This window comes from Camelus dromedarius, chromosome 24 (assembly GCF_036321535.1).
Source record: "Camelus dromedarius isolate mCamDro1 chromosome 24, mCamDro1.pat, whole genome shotgun sequence".
NCBI lineage: Eukaryota > Metazoa > Chordata > Mammalia > Artiodactyla > Camelidae > Camelus > Camelus dromedarius.
Genome location: NC_087459.1, coordinates 15,463,444 through 15,482,680, shown reverse-complemented (window position 1 = coordinate 15,482,680; position 19,237 = coordinate 15,463,444). Strand labels below are relative to the sequence as shown.

Here is a 19,237-nt window from a genome sequence, read left to right as displayed (position 1 = left end):
TGCTTCACCTCCGGAGTACAAAGGTGAGCAGAATTGCCTGCATTAAAAAAAATCTTATCCCTCTTTCTCTCTCCCTCTTTCTCTTTTTCTCTCTCCTTCCCCCAAGAGTACAACATTGAATTAGCATAAAAAAGTACATATATACTTGGCAATCCAAGCACACACACAATCTGTCTGTCCATGAAGACATGGACCGTGTTTGTCTGTCACGGTTCCATGGCACATAGTAGGCATCCAATAAATGGTAGCCAGCCAGTTTATAAATATGCCTGTTCCATGATTTTAGAACCCATTTAAGCATTTAATAAATATTATATGAATAGATAAACAAATAAATTAAAAATAACTCCCTTTAAATAGCTGAAGCACACCCATTGGTATAGGTATCAGTAGTGGGGAAAAAAAAATGTACTCCCTGAAGAGCTGGCACCAAATTCCTCTTGGGTAAGGAATCAAACTTGTTTAGATGAAAGACCATTTTACAGATGGAAAAACTGAGGCTCAGAGACCTTAAGTCAGCTGTGCCGGGAATAAAACAGCTGGAAGCAGTAGAGCTCAGTTTAGAATGCAGAGTTGTGATTCCAGAGCCCAAGCTCCTAACCCCGACACTCCACTGCCACTGCTTTGACTTCCAGGACACTCTTTTTTTTTTTTTTTTTTTTCCAGGACACTCTTATACCACATGTGATAGCTCCAGGATTTGACTTCTTCAACCCACCCCTACAAGCCTTCTCAGATACTTCATTATTCATGCTGATGTCACCTCCAACACCATGGCCTCCAGGCCACCTGACGCCATGACCCCCATCTTCCTTTGGGACAGTCACTCAGTAGAACAGTCACATCTTAGAATGGGTCGTTCCTGAAGACTGTCGCATCTCAACTTCCCAAATTCCTGATCTGATCATAACCTTCTCTGGCCTTTTATCTTTCCCACCTACTCACTTCTATTTACGTTGGTTTCTCCCCTTTCGTGAGACTAGGATTTGGGTTATCGGTGTCCATCTAGAACAAGGCTCAGCAAACTATGGCCCATGGGCTAAATGTGGCCCATCCCTAATCTTGTAAACACAGTTGTGCTGGAATACAGCCCTGCCCATTTGCTCACATGCTGTCACATATGGCTGCTTTCATGCTACGTCTGTGGGTTTGAGGAGCTGCAGCAGAGACCTTCTGTGGCCTGCAAAGCCTAAAAAGAATTACTATGCTGACTCGACCTAGAAAACCATTTTCTTGCTCCCCAGGGACTCCGAGATTATTGAAGCCATATTCTTAGGGCAAGCCCAAAGCTCTGATCATATTAATCCTCATTCTCATTGTTGCTAGGGAGATCTGGGTTTGGTGTTGGCGCGGGGCAGGGAAGAAGAATGAGGTGGATGAGAGGGAACTGGTTGATGAGCTGTGCACATTCAGAGCCAGGTCTCGACATGGGTGACCAAGGCTTCCCAGCACCACGAGGCTTTTCACAGGGGCCCATACCTGTCGCTCTGTGCACCCACCAACCCCTGCCACTCCAGGGCCATTCTCCTTCCGTGCCATTTGGGCATCTCAGCATAATCACGTGAAAATTCAGTCTCCTCCACTGTCTGTCGCTCCTGCCATCTCTAGCGGAGAACGACCCTCACCCCTTCCAGTTCACTGCCTGCCGGTCAACTGACAGGTGCCTCCTTGCTCACTGCACCTCCGCCATTCAGTCAGGTGCTCAGGGAGAGTTTTGAAACATCTTATTGTTTCTTTTCCTTTTACTGTTTTATTGTGGAAAAATTTAAAGATATAAAAAAGTAGGCAGGAAAAAAAAAATGAACCCAGATCACCATCCAGCTTCAATTACACTGTTTTCCATGTCAAGTCACTCAGTGGAATGTCCCCTTAACCCTACTCACTGACATCATATGATTTTATATTTCATTCATAAATATTTCAGCATGTTTCTCTAAAAGGTAATAACTTTTTTATCATGACTATTATGAAATCATTATTATCATACCTTAAATGAAATAACAATAAATCTTTATATCATCAATTATTTATTAAGTGTTCAAATTTTCAACTGCCTCCTAATTTTTCCTTTTAGATTGTTCCTTTGAATCTGGATCCCAATAAGATCCACTGAAATTTCAAAAACCATATGGAGCCCACCAACCCCATCTTAGCGTTTCCAAGTTTGGTGTGTTTCTTACTTCCAATATGAATACATGATATAGTGTTTCTTTCTCTACCTGGAAACTGGTTGTTAAATCATTAACATAATTCAGAAAATATGGTAATTTATGAGAAAAAATATAAGGCATTATTCTTAGAAAACTTAACAATGCTTTCTCGTATACTTAAGATCCTCTAAGAGAACAAAACTTTCGGCCCCAGATTGTCTCTTTGGCATGAGGATTATTTGGGGCTGAAAACAATCAAGGCCCAAAAGACTCAGGGAGAAACTTTGACCTTTCTCTTAACTGCCCAGAAAGAATTTATATAGAGGGCCTGTGCCTGGAATAGAGCTATCACCAGAGATATCTGCAAAGAATGTGGGCTACTGTTGTGGGGGAACTCTTAGAGATCAGAGTCCACTCTCTGTCCCATTGTCTCTGCCTGGCCCTCAGACATTTATTTACCAAACATTTGCTTTTCCATCTTCATGTCAATTGCCTTCCACCCCTTTGAAGTCCCAGATCCCTACCCCCAACATCCTCTACTGTCTTTAGCTGAAGATGGTATTTAAAGTGAGGGTTTCAGTCATTGTAGTGAGTTACTCAGTTCTGGATCTCTCCTGTGTGTGCGTATTACTCAACTTTTGTTTGATTTCTCTTGTCAATCTGTCTCATGTAATTTAATTCTTAGGCCAGCCAGAAGAACCTAGAAAGGTAGAGGAAAATTTCTTCCTCCCCGACAAGCCTCTGGGCCTAGTCTAGACCTTCTACTACATTATCTTTGCCAGTTTTCAACCCGGATTTCACACATTTCACAACCATCTGTTTTCTCCACCCCCTTTCCAGGGTTGCTGGAAATAATCTCACAAGCAGGCTGTTTACAGGCACCACAAATTCAGGCCATCAGCTGGGCCATCCGTATTTATCCCTGGTTGCTTCCCTACCGGTTTCACCGCAGCAGCTGTCGCAGCCTCTCCCCCTCCCCTCCACAAGCCTCCAGAACCTGCCTGGGCCTTCCTTTCAGCAGATGCCTTCACATCCACGTGAACGACCAGAAAGACAGTAGCAACCATGAGCTTTCTCAGCTTTTCTCCTTTCCACTTCAAATGTCCTTTCGCTTTTCGCTCTGGATTCAATCAGAAGTTCTCAACCAGGGGCAATTCTTCTGTCTCCCCTCATCCCACAGATGCAAGTGTCTGGAGACATTCTTGATGGTGACGACTGCAGGGGGTGCTAGTAGGGCATGGCAGCGGGGGCAGAGATGCTGTGGGACATCCTGCAGTGCACAGGTCAGCCCCCCACAACAAACAATTACCTGGTGCTAAACGTCAGAAGTGCTGAGGCTGGGAAGAGCTGGATCAGATACTGTTTCCCGGCTCCTGCCTTCCCTGCCTCTCTGACACACCCTGTTCAAGAGTGTCCTTGAGGAGAACCTGAGTTCTTGCCTCTTCAAGACCAAATCCGGGCACCAAGCAGCTTGGCTGCTGGCCTAACTGGGCTGGCTCCAGGCCTGCTGCGGGGTGACGGGGGTGGGGGCACAGAGGGTCTTGTGTGTCCCTATTTCCCTTTAATGCTCGGTTAACAGCTGTTTTACAACACACACTACAGAAACTACAGCTCGTTATAAACACACCTCTCTCACCCCCAAGGGCCGGAGCCATATTTTATTCATCTTTGTTGTCTCCACCGCAACAAAGCTCTTTGCGTTGGATTTGGTAAGTTTTCAATAAAAATTTCTTGCATCAAATTAGACTAGTATCATTTAGACTTCTATCATGCTCTGGGCATCTCTTTGAAAGATAATGGAAGCCAGGAACACAAATGTGGGTTAAAGCAAGCGCTCTTGGGTTTTTGTTCTCGTCAAGTCCGGCTGAAATGATGCTGTGGCTACTTTGCAGTATATTTATATGAGCTGCCAGCGGAACTTAGCAACCATTTTAAACTTAGGTATTTATACAGTAAATGACTAGGGATTTGAGAGACCTCTTACTTAGAGAAATTCTCTTATTTTTAAGATTCTTTTTCATCAGTCATTGTAAGTGGGAAAATGTTTCATTTTCAACTTGGAGAATGATACCAAAAAGAAAAAAACCTGTCTTTGAAAAATACATGCAAGTCTTTTATTTATTAATCATTTACAGTCAATAAATTATGGGCTTTTCATTTTCATAGTGGACAAAATTAGGCACAGGTTTAGAAGCTTAATAAGAAACAAGGTTTTCTAATATCATTCTCTTTTCAATGTGTAGTTAGTCTCATACTTTTAAAAACTGGTAATACCTGGAATCTTTAAAAATCTCTAAACTGAGGAAGTCAGCCAACAGTCTGTTCAACTTGGCATTCCCAAGGGCAGATTTAAGTAAAAGATACGGCATTTGAGGGCTAAGGGTCCAACTGAATGGCTTCTACTCTGTTTATTATGGAGTTCTATAAGCCTTGCTTAATTGCTTAGTGCCTCAGTTTCCTGACCTTGTTCTTGCAAAGGGCTGGTGTGAAAACATTTTCAAAGAAACAGATTAAAAATTATTTTCTCTAAATTTCTTCCAACTATGGCTTAAAATAATGGACCATTGCTTAAATGTCTTCCTCCAACTGAGGTTTTTCCTGACCACCTTATATAAAAGTAAGTCCCCTCAATACTCTATATTCTCCCCTCTCTGCTCTATTTTTCCCTAAAGCACTTGTTTATCTGCTTATTGTCTGTCACCACCCCCCACCAGAATACAAGCTCCATTCAGGCAGGAGCTTTTGGCTACATTTGTTCATTGCTCTGTCTCCAGCACTTAGAATGATATTTGGCACATAGTTGTATTCAATAAACATATATTGTGTGAATGAATAAATTATGCAAATCTAGAAATGACATATGCTCTAAAGCTATTCAAAGGCAAGAATTAAATGTAATTGAATCAATATGGGTAGATCTCAAAAGCAGGTATTTGAGTCAAATAAAAGCAGGTTGCAGAATAATGCATAAATTCCCTCATCTGTAAAATAGGGCTGGTAATAGCTTTGTTATGAGGATCAGGTTAGTTCATTAGCCTTAAGTGCTGAGACCAGTGATACAAGCACTCAGTAAATGTTGGTTGTCATCATTATTATTGCTATATATTGACAATAAACTACTACTACTACTAATTTTATATGATATAATCTAATTTTATATAATTACACAACTAATTTTAAGGGCTAGGTAAGGATGCAGTATAGACCACACTGATTAATTCTGTGAAGAGAGAAGACTCAGATTAGAATGATGGTCAAAGAGAGTGTCAACTTTATCTGTCATGTTCTAACATTTTAAATGTAGAATTGATGCATATAATGAAAAATTAACGTTTAAAAAAGTTTAGTCATATTTCATAGACATAATGACCTTTGGGGTGGGGAGAAGAGGGAGGGAGAATGGAGAGATGAATTCCTTAGGGTAAGAATTTTTTTTAAGTTGTCTATTTTGTTTATGAAGTACTTCTTGAATTGTCACTGCATGGACAGGATGCCCTTAGCCTGAAATGAAAGTAACAGAGGAAAGAGCCACAGATACAACTAACTTGGGGTCCTGGGTAAATTACACGAGTTAGTTCTTTTAGATCAGATGAGACAATCATTAACACAATCTTAAAGTTAGGAATAAATTATTCAAAGCCTTGTGTCATTACTTACTGATCCTTCAGCCACTCTTCCACAAATGGAATGGAGAATAATTCTGTGAATGGCTCCCCTATCTTCTTTGGATTCTGACTGGTCACGATGCCATACGTTTGATTGACAAGAAAACAATAAGCAAGAAGTCAAGTCAATTGTTGCTATTCTGCTTGCAAATTAACACTGTGAAATCCTTAGGGTCAGTGAATATGAAAAACTTACTTGTATAACCATTCGGTCAGAAAGTCACAGGCAACGAATCTGGTTCTTTTCCTCTAAAGAGAGAAAAGAGAATTAAATGATATTCTTTGCCTACATGTTTGGACAGGACAAAGGAAGAGGGGTTAATTGATTGCTTGTGTTAGGTGAAATATGCATAACAAATATGAGGTTCATAAGCACATCAACAAACAACACCTCAGGCAACATAAAGAATTCTGAAGACGTTTCTCTGGGTAAGCATATTTTCTGACTACTTTAGCAAGGACTAATAAAAGACAGTGCACATAGTAGAAGGCTTATTACATGCATTTTGGACTTGTTTCAGAAGGATTTCATTTAAATCTAGAACTTGATTCTGAATAACTGTATTTATTGCTTCCCCCTAGTCCACTCAAACCCTCAGAACAGCAGGACTTCAGGTCTGGGTGCCATTTTCAGATGTGGAAACCAAGCACGAGGGCGCCATTGGCCAGTGCACTGACCCTGCCAGCTGCCCACCCAAGAGCTACTCTCCACTCCATGCTTATTCACGGAAATCGGATTGACAATCAGTCCAGGGGGAAGAAACTACATTTCCCAGCCTCCCATGTAGCAAGGGACAACCATATGACACAGTTCTGCTGTATGAGATGGAAACAGACATGTCCCACAGATCTCCAAGAAAGTTCTACTTTCTTGATTTCTGATGCCCCTTCTTCCTTGAAGTTTCCTTCTGCTTCTTTCAGTCTGGAAGACAGATGTGGGGCTGGAAGTAGAGCAGCACCATCACCATGAGGCCAAAAGCAGGGGGTTAGAAGGAACTTGGGCCTTTGATGACTTCCTTAGGCCACTGTACCAGCTTGGGGATGACCTACTCTGGGTATCTTGATGTGTAAGGAAAAATAAACTTCATTTGTATTATTGCCACTACTCCTGAGTTTTCATAACATGCAATTGAACGCAGTTCCTAGGTGACAGACAGCCAGTAAACCATAAGGGAAACCCTTCCTGGAATAAGAGGGGAGAGAGCGCACTGACAGCAGCAACAGGGTGGAGCACCGGGCCTCCTGCCTCTGAGTCTCGTTTAACGTGCCTTGCAACCCAGACAGAACCAGTTAACTCCTTGTAGCAAACTGTTATAGAAACTGGGAGATAAAAGGTCTCTCTCTCTCCTTTTAAGATAGCAGGGGCTAAGAACCAATTGTCTGCCATGTGGAGAGATTCCTTTCAAGAATGAAGGCAAGGCAGACTCTGCTGGAAATTCTCTCTATGCCCCTCCAGCTGTACCCTTCCCCACCCTGCTCTGTGCCTCAGGAGGCTGACTTTATGGTTCACATCAACCAGGCTTGTTGACTCTCTTGTTGGGTCCAGTCACTGGGAGGTACCAGCAGGAGGTCCGAGAGGGAAGAGAAAAGGGCAGGGTGTTAGGGGTTGAACTGTGTCTCCCTGCTGCCCCAAATTCATACATTGACATCCTAATCTCAATCTTCAGAATGTGACCTTATTTGGAAATAGGATCATTACAAATATAATTAGTTAAGCCCAGCCACTCCTGAAGGACACAACAACTCCGATTAGAGTGAACAGACTTGGGGTTCTATTAGTAAGGAAGAAAGGAGATGCTGTTGGGTAGACCACCAGTGATAGATTCCTAGTGACACTGTACTAGACCCTGGATCCAGCTATACCTGAAGCCAAAACCCCCTGCACCTTTCAGGTACAAGAGGCAATTCAGTCCCTTCTCTTCACTTAGTCAGTTTGCACTGAGTTGTGTATTGCTTGCAACAGAAAGGGTTTTCAATGCTATTCCTTTCTCCTCCCATTGGCTAACTCCATTTGTCCTTCAAGATACCTCCTGGAAGCCTTTCTGAGCATTCTTACCCTCTTCAGTTTAGAGTAGACTCCCCGCCGACCACTGCCAGTTCTGTCATAGCACCTCAGATGTAACTGCAGCCCACGTGTCCACCACCACTGCCAGCCCACACATCCATCTCCCTGGTGAGACTATAAACTCTCTGAGGACAGGGTGTGTCTTCTTTTTCTTTATAGTCCCAGTGCTTCATCGAGTGCCTTGCACAAAGTAGGTGATCAATGAGTGCTGAGTAAGTGAATGAATGAGTTCACCATTCAACTCTCAAGCAAAAAAGCAAGAAAGAACTCATGTACAAGAATTCTGACAGTTCTAAGTAGGAGTTGCTAATAAACTCTGGACAATTTCTCTTCAATTTCTTCCCCTAATATTTCATTACAAAAATATTTTCTTCATTTTCTTTTACCCCCTTCACTTTGAAATAGCCAAATTAGCTTTATTAGCTTAGATAAAGTTGAAAAGATTGTCGTGAAATTGATTCACATCAAAAAGGAACGTACTACTTACAATTTTTCACTGAAAGCTTTATTACGGCTGTTAGTAAATAAAATATGGTGGTGCCTGAGTTTCTGGAGATTGTTTGCAGTCTTTTATTTCACTGCTGATAGCCTTTTATTTAAAAAAATTGAAACACTGCTGGCCATGGTAATAAAATTAAATGTACTAGACCATGTAATGGGGTCTGCATGGCAAGAAGTAGGATCCCCTTTGAAAAGCTTTCTTTAACCAAAATAAGAAAATACTTGTGCAACAATGCAAATATGTATCTAGCACGGTTTGCCATCTAATAATTCAAACAACCCAGCAATTGTAGACTGGCAGTGTCTCTCTCTCTCACCCTACAAAAGATGCATTGTTCCCCTGGCCTTTACTGCACCGTTTGGTGGTAAAGATTCCTTCTATGAGGGGAATGCAGCTTGATTTACTCCATTAAATAGACTTTTAAAATAGCCAAGTGGTCTGATGTATGAAGGTCATGCAGACAGATTTAATCATTTTTGATGCAAAGAAATAAAATGGAAGAAACTGTGTTTTCCTTCTGTTCTGGGCAAGTGTGGACGTGCTGTGCATACTCAGACACACGGAACAGTGGGGATATTGTTCAGCTGTTGTTTAGTTTTAAAATTATCTGCCGGGAGCCGAAAGAGAGGAGGGAAAGCAAATGAAAAGTTGTGGTGAGTGAAGAGATAAGAGAGGAAGTAACAGAGAGCAAAATTAAAGAGCGAGATTAAGAAAGTGTGGGTACCCGGAGTTTACGTAATGTGGACAAATATACTGAGCTCGTGACTGTTACAGGGTGAAAATGTCCAAGTTGGGGCAACCTTACACAAGGTTAAAAAACAATTTTTTAAAAATCCAGAATTAAAAGGAAAACGACTAAGTGTCAAGGGATCGGACATCATCAGGGCATCACGAATCTTCAACTTACTCTGAAGTGCAACTGGAAAAACAAGATGGAGGGGGAGAGGGGGATGAGTTGACGGACTGGTGGACAGATACGTGATAGAGCAAACAAAGCAAAATGGTAACTGCAGAATCTAGGCAGTAAATATGTCGGTATCCACTCTGAAGTTCTTTCAATTCTTAAGAAGTTTATAATAAAATTGTGGGGTGGGGGAGATACAGGGGCAGAGAACATATCATAAAAGACCCAAACCCCAAAGAGAGAAAGGGCAGAAATCAGGGTTCAAGCCAGATAGTATCCTGTACCAATTTTTATATTGGATGCACGTATAGGAGACAGACTGGAAGACTGAAGAGAAAAAGTGAGCACTGGAAAGTCAATGACTCTGCTTCAGGCAGCTCATGTAATTCCACCCCAGCAAGGCTATGAGGTTAGTGCACTGAAGTGTGGCCGGTTACAACCTTGTGTTTGTTGGTTCGCAGGGGATAGAAAGATGCTCGGGTTACCTTGGTTACTGGGCTTTTTTTTTTAAAAAAGTCAGTTTATGCTAGACTTTGCTGTAACAAACAACCCCCAAATCTGAGAAGCTTATATCATTAATGGTTTCTCATTTGTGTTACATGAAGATTTCAACCAGCTGTGGTTCTCTGCACCGTGTGGCCTTGACTCTGGGCCGCAGGTTGACAGAGCAGCCTCTCTCTCTGAAATATCGCTGGTTATCCCAGCAAATGAAAAGAATATGGTGCCCCATGTGCTGGCTGTTCATGCATGTTTGGAAATGACATGTCCATTCATTCCACTGACCAAAGCAGCGACGTGGTCAAGGTTCCCTTAGGGAGAGGCCGCAAACGTTTTTGAACAATAATATATCCCAGCACAGGGGGTCACTACAAAGGTAGAGAGGAGTGTGAGAATTCCTCTACCTGGGGCTGAGCCAGGCCTTGGGAAGAAGCAGTGTCCAGAGGCGTCCAGGGCACAGGACAGGTGAGACAGGGCCATCTACCGTCTGTGACCCAACAGTTCTGCTTCTGGTTCTACACGGAACTCAACTTTTTGGTGGTGGCTTCTTTTTCAACTTGCTGCTTTTTCTGCTTTTTTCTCTCCTAACTGGTTCTTTCTCCTCGTCTCTCTGCTTCAAGGTCTGCAGACTCTTGGGTTTTCAAGCTTTCTCCTCATCTCTGGTGTCTCTCCCCTTCTACCCACACTATGGTCTGCCCGGCCTGCCTATTCTCTCTGCTGTCGTGATGTCCCAGCTTCCCAGATAGGAGGATCTGAGCGGGCTGGTTAGATGCTACCCATGATGGACCATTCCTTTGGGCAGAGCAATGCCAGACCATCTCATAGCCACTTGCCATCCCACAGGGCCTGACACTTATTCCTGGCTCAATCACTTGTGGCCAGAGTGATGGGGACATGGATGAAGCAGGGACAAAGGGCTGCAGTTAAGGCTGTGGGCACGACAGGCACTTAGAATGTCCCGGCCTCCTCTCCCACATAGATATTCTCCACAACAAACTTCCAGATACCCGAGCAATAATTATATAACTCTAGGGATGAGCACACGCCAGATGCCAAAGTGCTTGCTACAGCAAATTTCACACAGGGGTTCATTCTTCCCCCCGCTGCATTAGAATTTCACTAGAGAAAAGTAATACCTCTCAAAAAAGAAGTTAAAAATATGCATTCATAACACAAAATATTCATCAAGACTTCCGGCACGGGCCATGTGGCCATTTCTAAAAGTGTTTTTGATTTTAAAAAGTAACAGAAAAAGAATTCTACCACACCTTTCCTTTCCTGCGAGAATCTATTTTTTCCACGCCTTAGAATTTTTTTTTTTCCGAACAAAAGCTGATGGTGCTTCTAATTTCCCTTAAAAGTCAAGGCCAGGAAATGCAGTTTCTTCTCTCACTGGGCAAGATCCCTTGCACCTTTTAAAAGATACTCAGGTATTTCATATTTAAAGAAATACTATAATAAGCTGCCTAGTCCATGGGCAAGGAATATAAAAAGAAGAAAAGCTTTGTTTTACTGAATTATTCATAGTAGCAAATTTTAACATCATGAGATCATCAAAGGACTTATCAAGAGTTAGAAACAGTTTCCTGACACTAACTATTGTTTACAACACTTCACCGTAATGGAATTTGATGAGTAACCGAAAGCCAAGAGGGAAAAGTTCACGTTGCGCAGGATAGGACGGGAAAAGAGGTGGAAAGTCTTATCACCTCTATCCAGACACTGCATGGAATCCATATTTAGAGCTGAGATAAGATTTATTTTCAGCCATCATTTTACTCATGCATAAAACTCCTGATTTCTTTCCAAATTAAGCAAGGTACACTGTTCCAGTTTGGCCCTGTTTGGTAAATATTTACTGAGAACCTGCTATGTCCCAGGCCCCTGTGTTAAATGCTAGAAAGAAATGAGTAGGTCATGGCCCCACTGTGGTTATTCATTCAACATCCAGCAACCACCTTCAACCTGGATAGAGGATGCGCCTCATCTCCAGCTTCAGGCGTGGACACTGGTAAGGCAGGCAGATAATCCCACCACACCCGCCACCTACACCCAGACTAACCTGGTCCACATTTATCCTGGCCAGGGGGAGTCACTGACTAGGAACGGACACATAATCAGTTTCAGAGTGAAACGCTGTGGGAAGAGAGGGGCTGGGGCTTCTGGGGAACCATTTCCTTAGCTTTTCTGAAAGAGCTTGACCATCCTCTCCTTCTGGCTGAGGCAAAACCTAGGCCAGTGGCTGTAGCTGTCTGGCTATTTTGAGGAGAGCCACCTTAAGGATAAAGTTGACTCTGTCAGAGGCCAAGCAGAGAGACAAAAGAGAACCAAGTTTTCAATTATATCACTGAGCACCTGAATCAAACCAATCCTGAAGGCTTCCTTCTTTATCTCAGAAACTTCTAGTTTTCTGAGCCAATAAATCCCCTTTATTATCTAAGCCAGTTTCTCGCTAGTTGCAACATAATGAACCCTAGCCAAGATAGCTGTCCAGTGTCCCTTCTGCCTTCTTTCGGTAACAGTGTCCTGAGTTCCTGTTGGGGACCCACCCTTCCACAACTCTAAAGCTGTGCGCATTGGGTAGGGCTCCTTCCATTTGCCTAACAGCCCACTAAATCCCTCTAGTTCCAAGGACGGACTCCAAAGTGGGTCACTGACCTGTCCAATTGGAGAGAAACTCTGGGAGAGACTTTCATCTTTCTCTGCTACCCTTAAGCCTTATGACACACAGGCTGGTGCCACAGGGGAAGGACCCTTTGAGGGTGGAGTCACACCAGACGAAACAATCAAGAGATGCAGCAGGAACCAAGCCACGGAGACATCGTCTGGGCCCCCAGATCAAGCTGAGAAAGAAGACCTTCCCACGGGCCTCTCGTCTACAGAAACAGACAACCCTTCTCTACTTAAGTCAGTCTGAATGGGGTTTTCTGGCACTTCCAGGACCTGCCTCAAGGAGTTGACACCAGCAAATATGGGAATGTTAGCACCGCATACTTAACACATCCAGCTGAAACAAAGTCTTGAGTACATACTACTTTTTACTGGTAACAGTAGCCCTCTTATCAAAAAACTGCTTACAGTAAAAATCATTAACTTTACTCTGAGCGCCCCAGATATATTCAGAGATGCATTGGAAGGAATTTCCAAGTGAAGTTTACAACGCAGCCACCAAGCCAGCTATGTTTAATACAGCAGTCCAATTAAGTTCTAATTAAGTTCTGATCGCTCGTGTTCCAATTAAGCTAATCCAAAGGCATGGCCGAATGTCAGGGGGTCAGTTAAGACCATCAAGCCAACTGTAATGCCTAATCTTTGTAATGATATTTACATGTCTCAAACTTAATTTGCTCCAGCAGAATACCGCCCAGTTCATGAGAGAACAGGAATGGGGTCGTGGCCTCTTAATCAATCGTCCATCTAAAGAGACTGTTGAAGGTCTATCTTAACAATTGCACAGTTAAATTTCCTGCCTTAAAACCTTTCCTCTCTTCCAGCTCACATAGACTCTGGCAGCCCAGGGGCACCAGGGAAGGCAGTTATAACTATAAATGGAAGATCAGGAAGCTCATTATCAACCAAGACTCTGTAAGAAACAAGCATGTCTTCATGAAAATTCTGGTCCCACAAACACTCCGGTCTCAGAATTGAAATTATTTGCAAAGCTAGCTTCCCAGTCATGCCTCCAAGAGACCAAAGGGTCTAAAGCATTTTCTTCAAGGTATGCCCTCTGCTCAGAGAAGATGGAGAAGGTAGGTCAGGGCCTGTACAAAAGGAAGCTTCTGGCAGAGACTCTGATGTTGTCTGTCCTGGTCCATCTCAATATTCCTGCCTGAAACTAGATTTATTCTTTCACTGTCCACCTGGGTCCATCTCTCCTCTCTGGTTTTTCACTCACTGACATCTCCCTCTCCTTCTGAGTCCCTCCTTTAAGCACGATTCTTAATGACAATGGGCCCCTTACTGAGCACCCCCCCCCGTGCAAAGTGGTGTACCCACATCATCTCATTCACTCCTCCCTATAGCCATGGGGAGTGGGTACCATGATTATCACCCTCCCATTTATCAGAGAAGAAAACTGAGGCTCACAAAGTTTAAGGAATCTCCCCAGAGGCCCAGAGCTAGCAAAAGGTGGAAGGGGGATTCAGCACCCCTGTCCTTCATCACAGTGTCCTGCCAGAGGGCTCCACCTTCCTCCCTCAGGCCCGCACATGGCTAGTCTCAGCCCACCTCTGCCTTACGCACTGCCCTCATCTTCAGTCTTCCGTTCCAGTTCTAAGGAACTTTTTCCCAATTTAATTTTGTTCTTATTGTATTGCTACTTTTCACTATAGCTGTGCCAGTCACTGAGCCAAATGCTTTAAATGCACGATCTTCTTTACATTCTTGTAAATTCCCTACATGAAGCAATTAATTACCATTATTTACATTTTACAGGGGAGAAGACTAAGGCTTAGGACGCCTAAGGCTATGAGGTCACAATGCTAACAAGATCAAAGGTCACATATGTAGAGTGCCTTGCACAAAGTAGGTGATCAATGAGTGATGTAGAAGGAGGTAGAGCTGGGCCCTAAATTCAGGTCAGCGTGGCTCTAAACTCTATGCTTAAGCTTCCCTTATCCTGCCTCCCACACACCAACGACAGCAGCTACTACTATAAAAATCTGGGTAGTTCCAGGACTTCAGAACAGGGGTCAGCAAGCTCTTTCTGAAGGGTCAGAGAGTAAATATTTTAGGCTTCTGTTACCACTATTGAGCTTTGCCACTATAGTACCAAAGCGGCCACGGACGGTATGTGAAGCAATGAGTATGACTGTGCTTCAGTAAAACTTCATTTACAAAAACAGGTGGCTGGCCCCCCAGGGGCCATGGTTTGTAGCCCCTTGCTTCAGAACGTTGTCAGTAACAGACAGATAATTTTTCAGGTGGAAAGATTTGGAAAAATCCACAGTACTTGGTTTCTGACACAGAACTTTGATTTCAAGAAAGCACTGTTTCACTTCTTTTCTCTATTTTCTGGATAACTCTTTATTCTAAGGGATTAACAGTTTAAACCTCTTCTAGGTCTGGGACTAGATTATGACTTGGGTTTTCCTGTTCCTAAAATGTAGCAGGAGAATGAACTTTCTTATACAATTAAGAGGGTCAATGACTTATTTTGAAGATATGTTCTTGTTAAAAAAAAAATCAACTGAATCTTATTTTCCTTGGTTTTAAAAAATGGCTTCTACAGAAAGAGAAAGAAAAATGCCACATGGTATTGCTTATATGTGGACTCAGAAAAAAAGGATACAAATCAACTTATCCACAAAACAGAAACAGACATAGAGAACAAACTTAAGGTTACCAGGAGTTAAGGGGGGTGGGAAGGGATAAACTGGGAATCTGAAAATTGCGCCTCTTGGGGAGTGATGGAAATGTTAGCTGTCTTGATTGTGGTGGTGGTTCCATCATACACCTATCAAAATTCATCAAACTGTACATCTGAAATATATGTAGTTTGCTGTACAAGAGCCATACCACAATAAAGGTGTTAAAATTTTTTTTTAATTAAAAAAATTAAAAAGGGACTTCTATCCTTCAGACGAATTCTCAAGAGAAGTCTGGGATACTTGCTGTCTTTTCTTTTTTTTTTTTTTTCTCTTCTTCTTTCTTTTTTTCTTTTATTTATTTATTTTTTTGGCCCTAGCTGTGACTTTCATAACTCTTTAACCCTTGGAGGTGAATTCATATTGCACTGTTAGGTTCTGAGCTCACCATAACTTCTAAGAGTTATGGTTAGATTTTTACAAATACATATCTTTTCTTTAAGGCCTTTAAGGTGTGCCTTAAGGGTTGGGGAAAGTCCACCCTGGGCCACGTGTAATACCCAGAAAGCAGTAACAAGGACACCACCTTCCATACATTCAAGCAACAACTGGTTGCCCAGCAGGGACCATGTGGAAATGACATTCCTTTTATAGACCTGCTGTTTTCCAAGATAATGTTTTTCATGTCAACAACAGTTAGCATGTGATGAATGCTTTCTAAGTGCCAGGCACTCTTTTAAATTTTACTTAACTCATTTATCCTCAAAACAGCTACTTGTTTATTATTATTATTATTATTATTATTATTATTATTATTATTATTATTATTATTATTATTCCCATTTTTCAGATTAGGAAATAAGAGCACAGAAAGGCTAAATACCTTCCCCTAAATCACTTACACATACATGGAAGAGTAAGAATTTGAGCCCAGTTGGACTCTAGAGCTGGCTCCTTCACACATTACCTCATGTAATCCTCTCAATAATGCTGCCTGTGGTTTATAAATGATGGGGGGGGGGGGCGGGCTGCAGACAAGTAACCTCCCTGAAGTTACCAGGCTAGAGCCAGAAGTCAAATCTGCCATCGGCTGCCAAACCCATATTATTTCTAACTCAGTGTAAGAGGTACATGGCAAAAAGGGCCACCATTCTCCACCCCTCCCTGTATCCACACCCTGTGCAATGTGACTCTGTATGTCTTCCCAGCAGGAGCTGGACTCTATTTCCTCACTCCTTGAATCTGGGCAGGCCTCGTGCGTTGCTTTGGCCAGCATAAGACAGCAAAAGTGACACTGGGCCAGTCCCAAGCCTCAGGTTCAAGAGGCCTTGAGGGCTTCTACTCAAGTTCTTGCAACCCTCTCCAGCTACCAGGGATGTGGAATAATAATCCAGGGTTAATCGGACAGAAGACGAGTGACCAAGTGGAACAGAGATGATCTGTCCCAGCTGAGGCCGTTCTAGACCAGTCAGCACCCGGCCTACTTGGGAGCTGACCACAGACACACGAATGAACCCAGCCATGGCCAGAAGAACCTTGCAGCTGAGCCCAGTCCAAACTTTTGACTTGCAGAACATTGAGCTAAATAATTTGTTGTTGTTTTAAGACTAACTTTTAAGGTAGTTTATTAGGTAGCGCAAAGTTAACTGATGCCAGAACGTCAAAAAATGAATTGCAATTTATGGCCAAGTGGTACTGTTCTCCCTGTTGAGTAGCCACTCAAGACTGCGACCACAGCCACCTGGCACAAAGCCATCCCCTGAAGGCAGGAGGACAAAGCTTCAGAGCAGAGAAGGAAAACCCTGTCAGAAAGCCACTGCCTTTATTTTGTAAGACAACCACAGGGTCACGCTCAGGTCAGAGCCTGTTGACTTTCTTTTTAAAGCCTTGTCTTTTGAGGATGACTTTGATTTTTAGAAACAAAAGCAACTCCTGGCCAAGTTTGGGAATGAAGTGATCAATGCTGCTTTTGTTAAAAAGAAAAAAGGAAAGAAGCATGACTATAAAGTTATAATAAGATTTTCTTGCACGGTTTACAAACTGGATCTGATAGCCATTAAGAGTTGCAAAGGGAAGTCTTTTCAATACTAACAGCCTTATAGACATAGTAGAACTGAGTGCCAGGCTCTGAAGCCAGACTCCTGGGTTCCAATGCAGGCCCTTCCTCTTGGGAGCCATGTGAACTTGTGTACTTCTGAGCTGCGAGTTTCCTCCATAACAAAAAGGGACAATAAAAGTATCCATTCAAAGTAACGATTAAATGAGACCACAATGTGAAATAATGCCTGGCATTTACGAAGTACTCTACAAATGATTGCCATTAATCATCGATTAATCACTTAGATGGTAACTGCTTGGCAATGGTAGATCATTATGAAACAGCCCTTTACTTTGAACCATATTTCATATTTAGGTGCTAAATTCCAAAATGTGAAATTGGGATCTGCTGTCTGGACCTATTTAAATGTCATGATAGTCAGTCAAACGTAATAAGGTCAGGTCAAAAACTCAAGTTTCCTCCACTCCTAGTTATCTACCCATGAGAAATGGAAACATACATCCACACAAAGACTAGCATGCAAATGTTCATAGGAGCATTATTCATAATAGCCCAAAGTGGAAACAACCCCTAAACAAACTGTGGTATATCCACGCAATGGAACATTATGCGGCAATAACAAAGTACTGATGTATGCTAAATCATAGGTGAACCTCAAAAACACTGAACTAAGTGAAATAAATGAGATTCAAAAGATTATATAACCTGTGATTCTGTGTACATGAAATGTCCAGAAAAGATAAATCTACAGAAATAAAAACTAGATTAGTGGTTGCCTGGGGGTAGGAGTGGGAATGAGGAATGACTTCAAATGATCACTAGAGATCTTTCTGTGATGATAAAAAATGTTCTGAAATTAGGTCTTGGTGAAGGTTGCACATCTCTAAATTTGCTCCACTTGAAATGAGTGGACTTTTAACAATTATTCTTTAAAATTGTGGCAAAATTCACGTAACATAAAATTAACCATCCTAACCAATTTTTAGTGTGTAACTCGGTAGTGTTAAGGACATTCACATTGCTGTGTAACCAATCTCCAGAATTCTTTTATCCTGTAAAACTGAAACTCCATACCCACTAAAAAACAACCCCCCATTACCCCTTCCCCTGCCCCTGGAACCCAGTATTCTACTTTCTGTCTCTATGAATTTGACTACTCCAGGTGCCTCATATAAATGGAATCATACAATATTTCTCTTTTTCTGCAACTGGCTTATTTCACTCAGCACAATGTCCTTAAGTTTCATCCACGTGACAGCATGTGACAGAATTTCCTTCCCTTTTTAGGCTGAATAATATTCCATTGATAGATATACCACATTTTGTTTATCCATTCATCTTTGATAGACACTTGTGTAAAGAGTGGATTTTATAGTATATAAATTGTACTTCAATAAAGCTGTTCAGAAAAAGTTTTATTTATACATTCTCCTGTTAAAGGACTATATGGTCATTTCCATTTCTTTATATTTCAAACAATGTTGCACTTAATGTCCTTCTTCAGAGTACTTTGTATACACTATTGAGAATTTTTGCAACAGAGTACATACTTAGAAGCAAAATTTCTAGGTCAAAGAGTATATTTATTTTCTATTTTACTAGGTTTTGCCAACTTTCTCTCCAGTAGGGAAGTACCAATTATGCACTAATACATAAAAGTGTCCTTCTCCAGAGCTTCATTCATTCCTCATATTGTCAAACATTTATATTTTTGCTGATCTGTGAGGCATGATATCACTGTGGTTCTATTTTTATTTCCTTCAACATTAGTGAGATGAGTATCTTTTGATTTGCCATCAGTTCTCTGCATCTCCTCTCCTTTCATGATCCTAGCCTTTGTCTATTTTTCTATTTCATGTTTCTATTCTATTGTTCTCTTTTTTTCTTGTTATTTATAGGGATTCTTTACAGTCTGGATATTAACCTGTTGTGTATGTTGCAAGTATGTAGAACAGGCCAACAGGCAAGAGTGAAGTCAATAAACGGCAGAGATCAACAGGAGATGGAAAATGGACAGCCTGAGATCAGGCCACCATGATATTCACTGTTGTTATTCTACATGTGATTCCCATGATCCTAAGAATAATC

General features: G+C 41.9%; 1 protein-coding gene across 2 annotated transcripts in view; it reads right to left on the bottom strand.

The window, feature by feature from the left end:
* The window catches only part of IQCK (IQ motif containing K), a 109,530-nt gene that overhangs the window by 65,633 nt on the left and 24,660 nt on the right, over nt 1–19,237 (bottom strand). For both annotated transcript variants that reach the window (XM_031433121.2, XM_064478484.1), the window contains exons 5-6: nt 6,012–6,064; nt 5,808–5,885 (exon numbers count right to left, since the gene is read on the bottom strand). In XM_031433121.2, the coding sequence (XP_031288981.1) occupies nt 5,808–5,885; nt 6,012–6,064 (131 nt within the window). The remainder of the gene's footprint in view (nt 1–5,807; nt 5,886–6,011; nt 6,065–19,237) is intronic.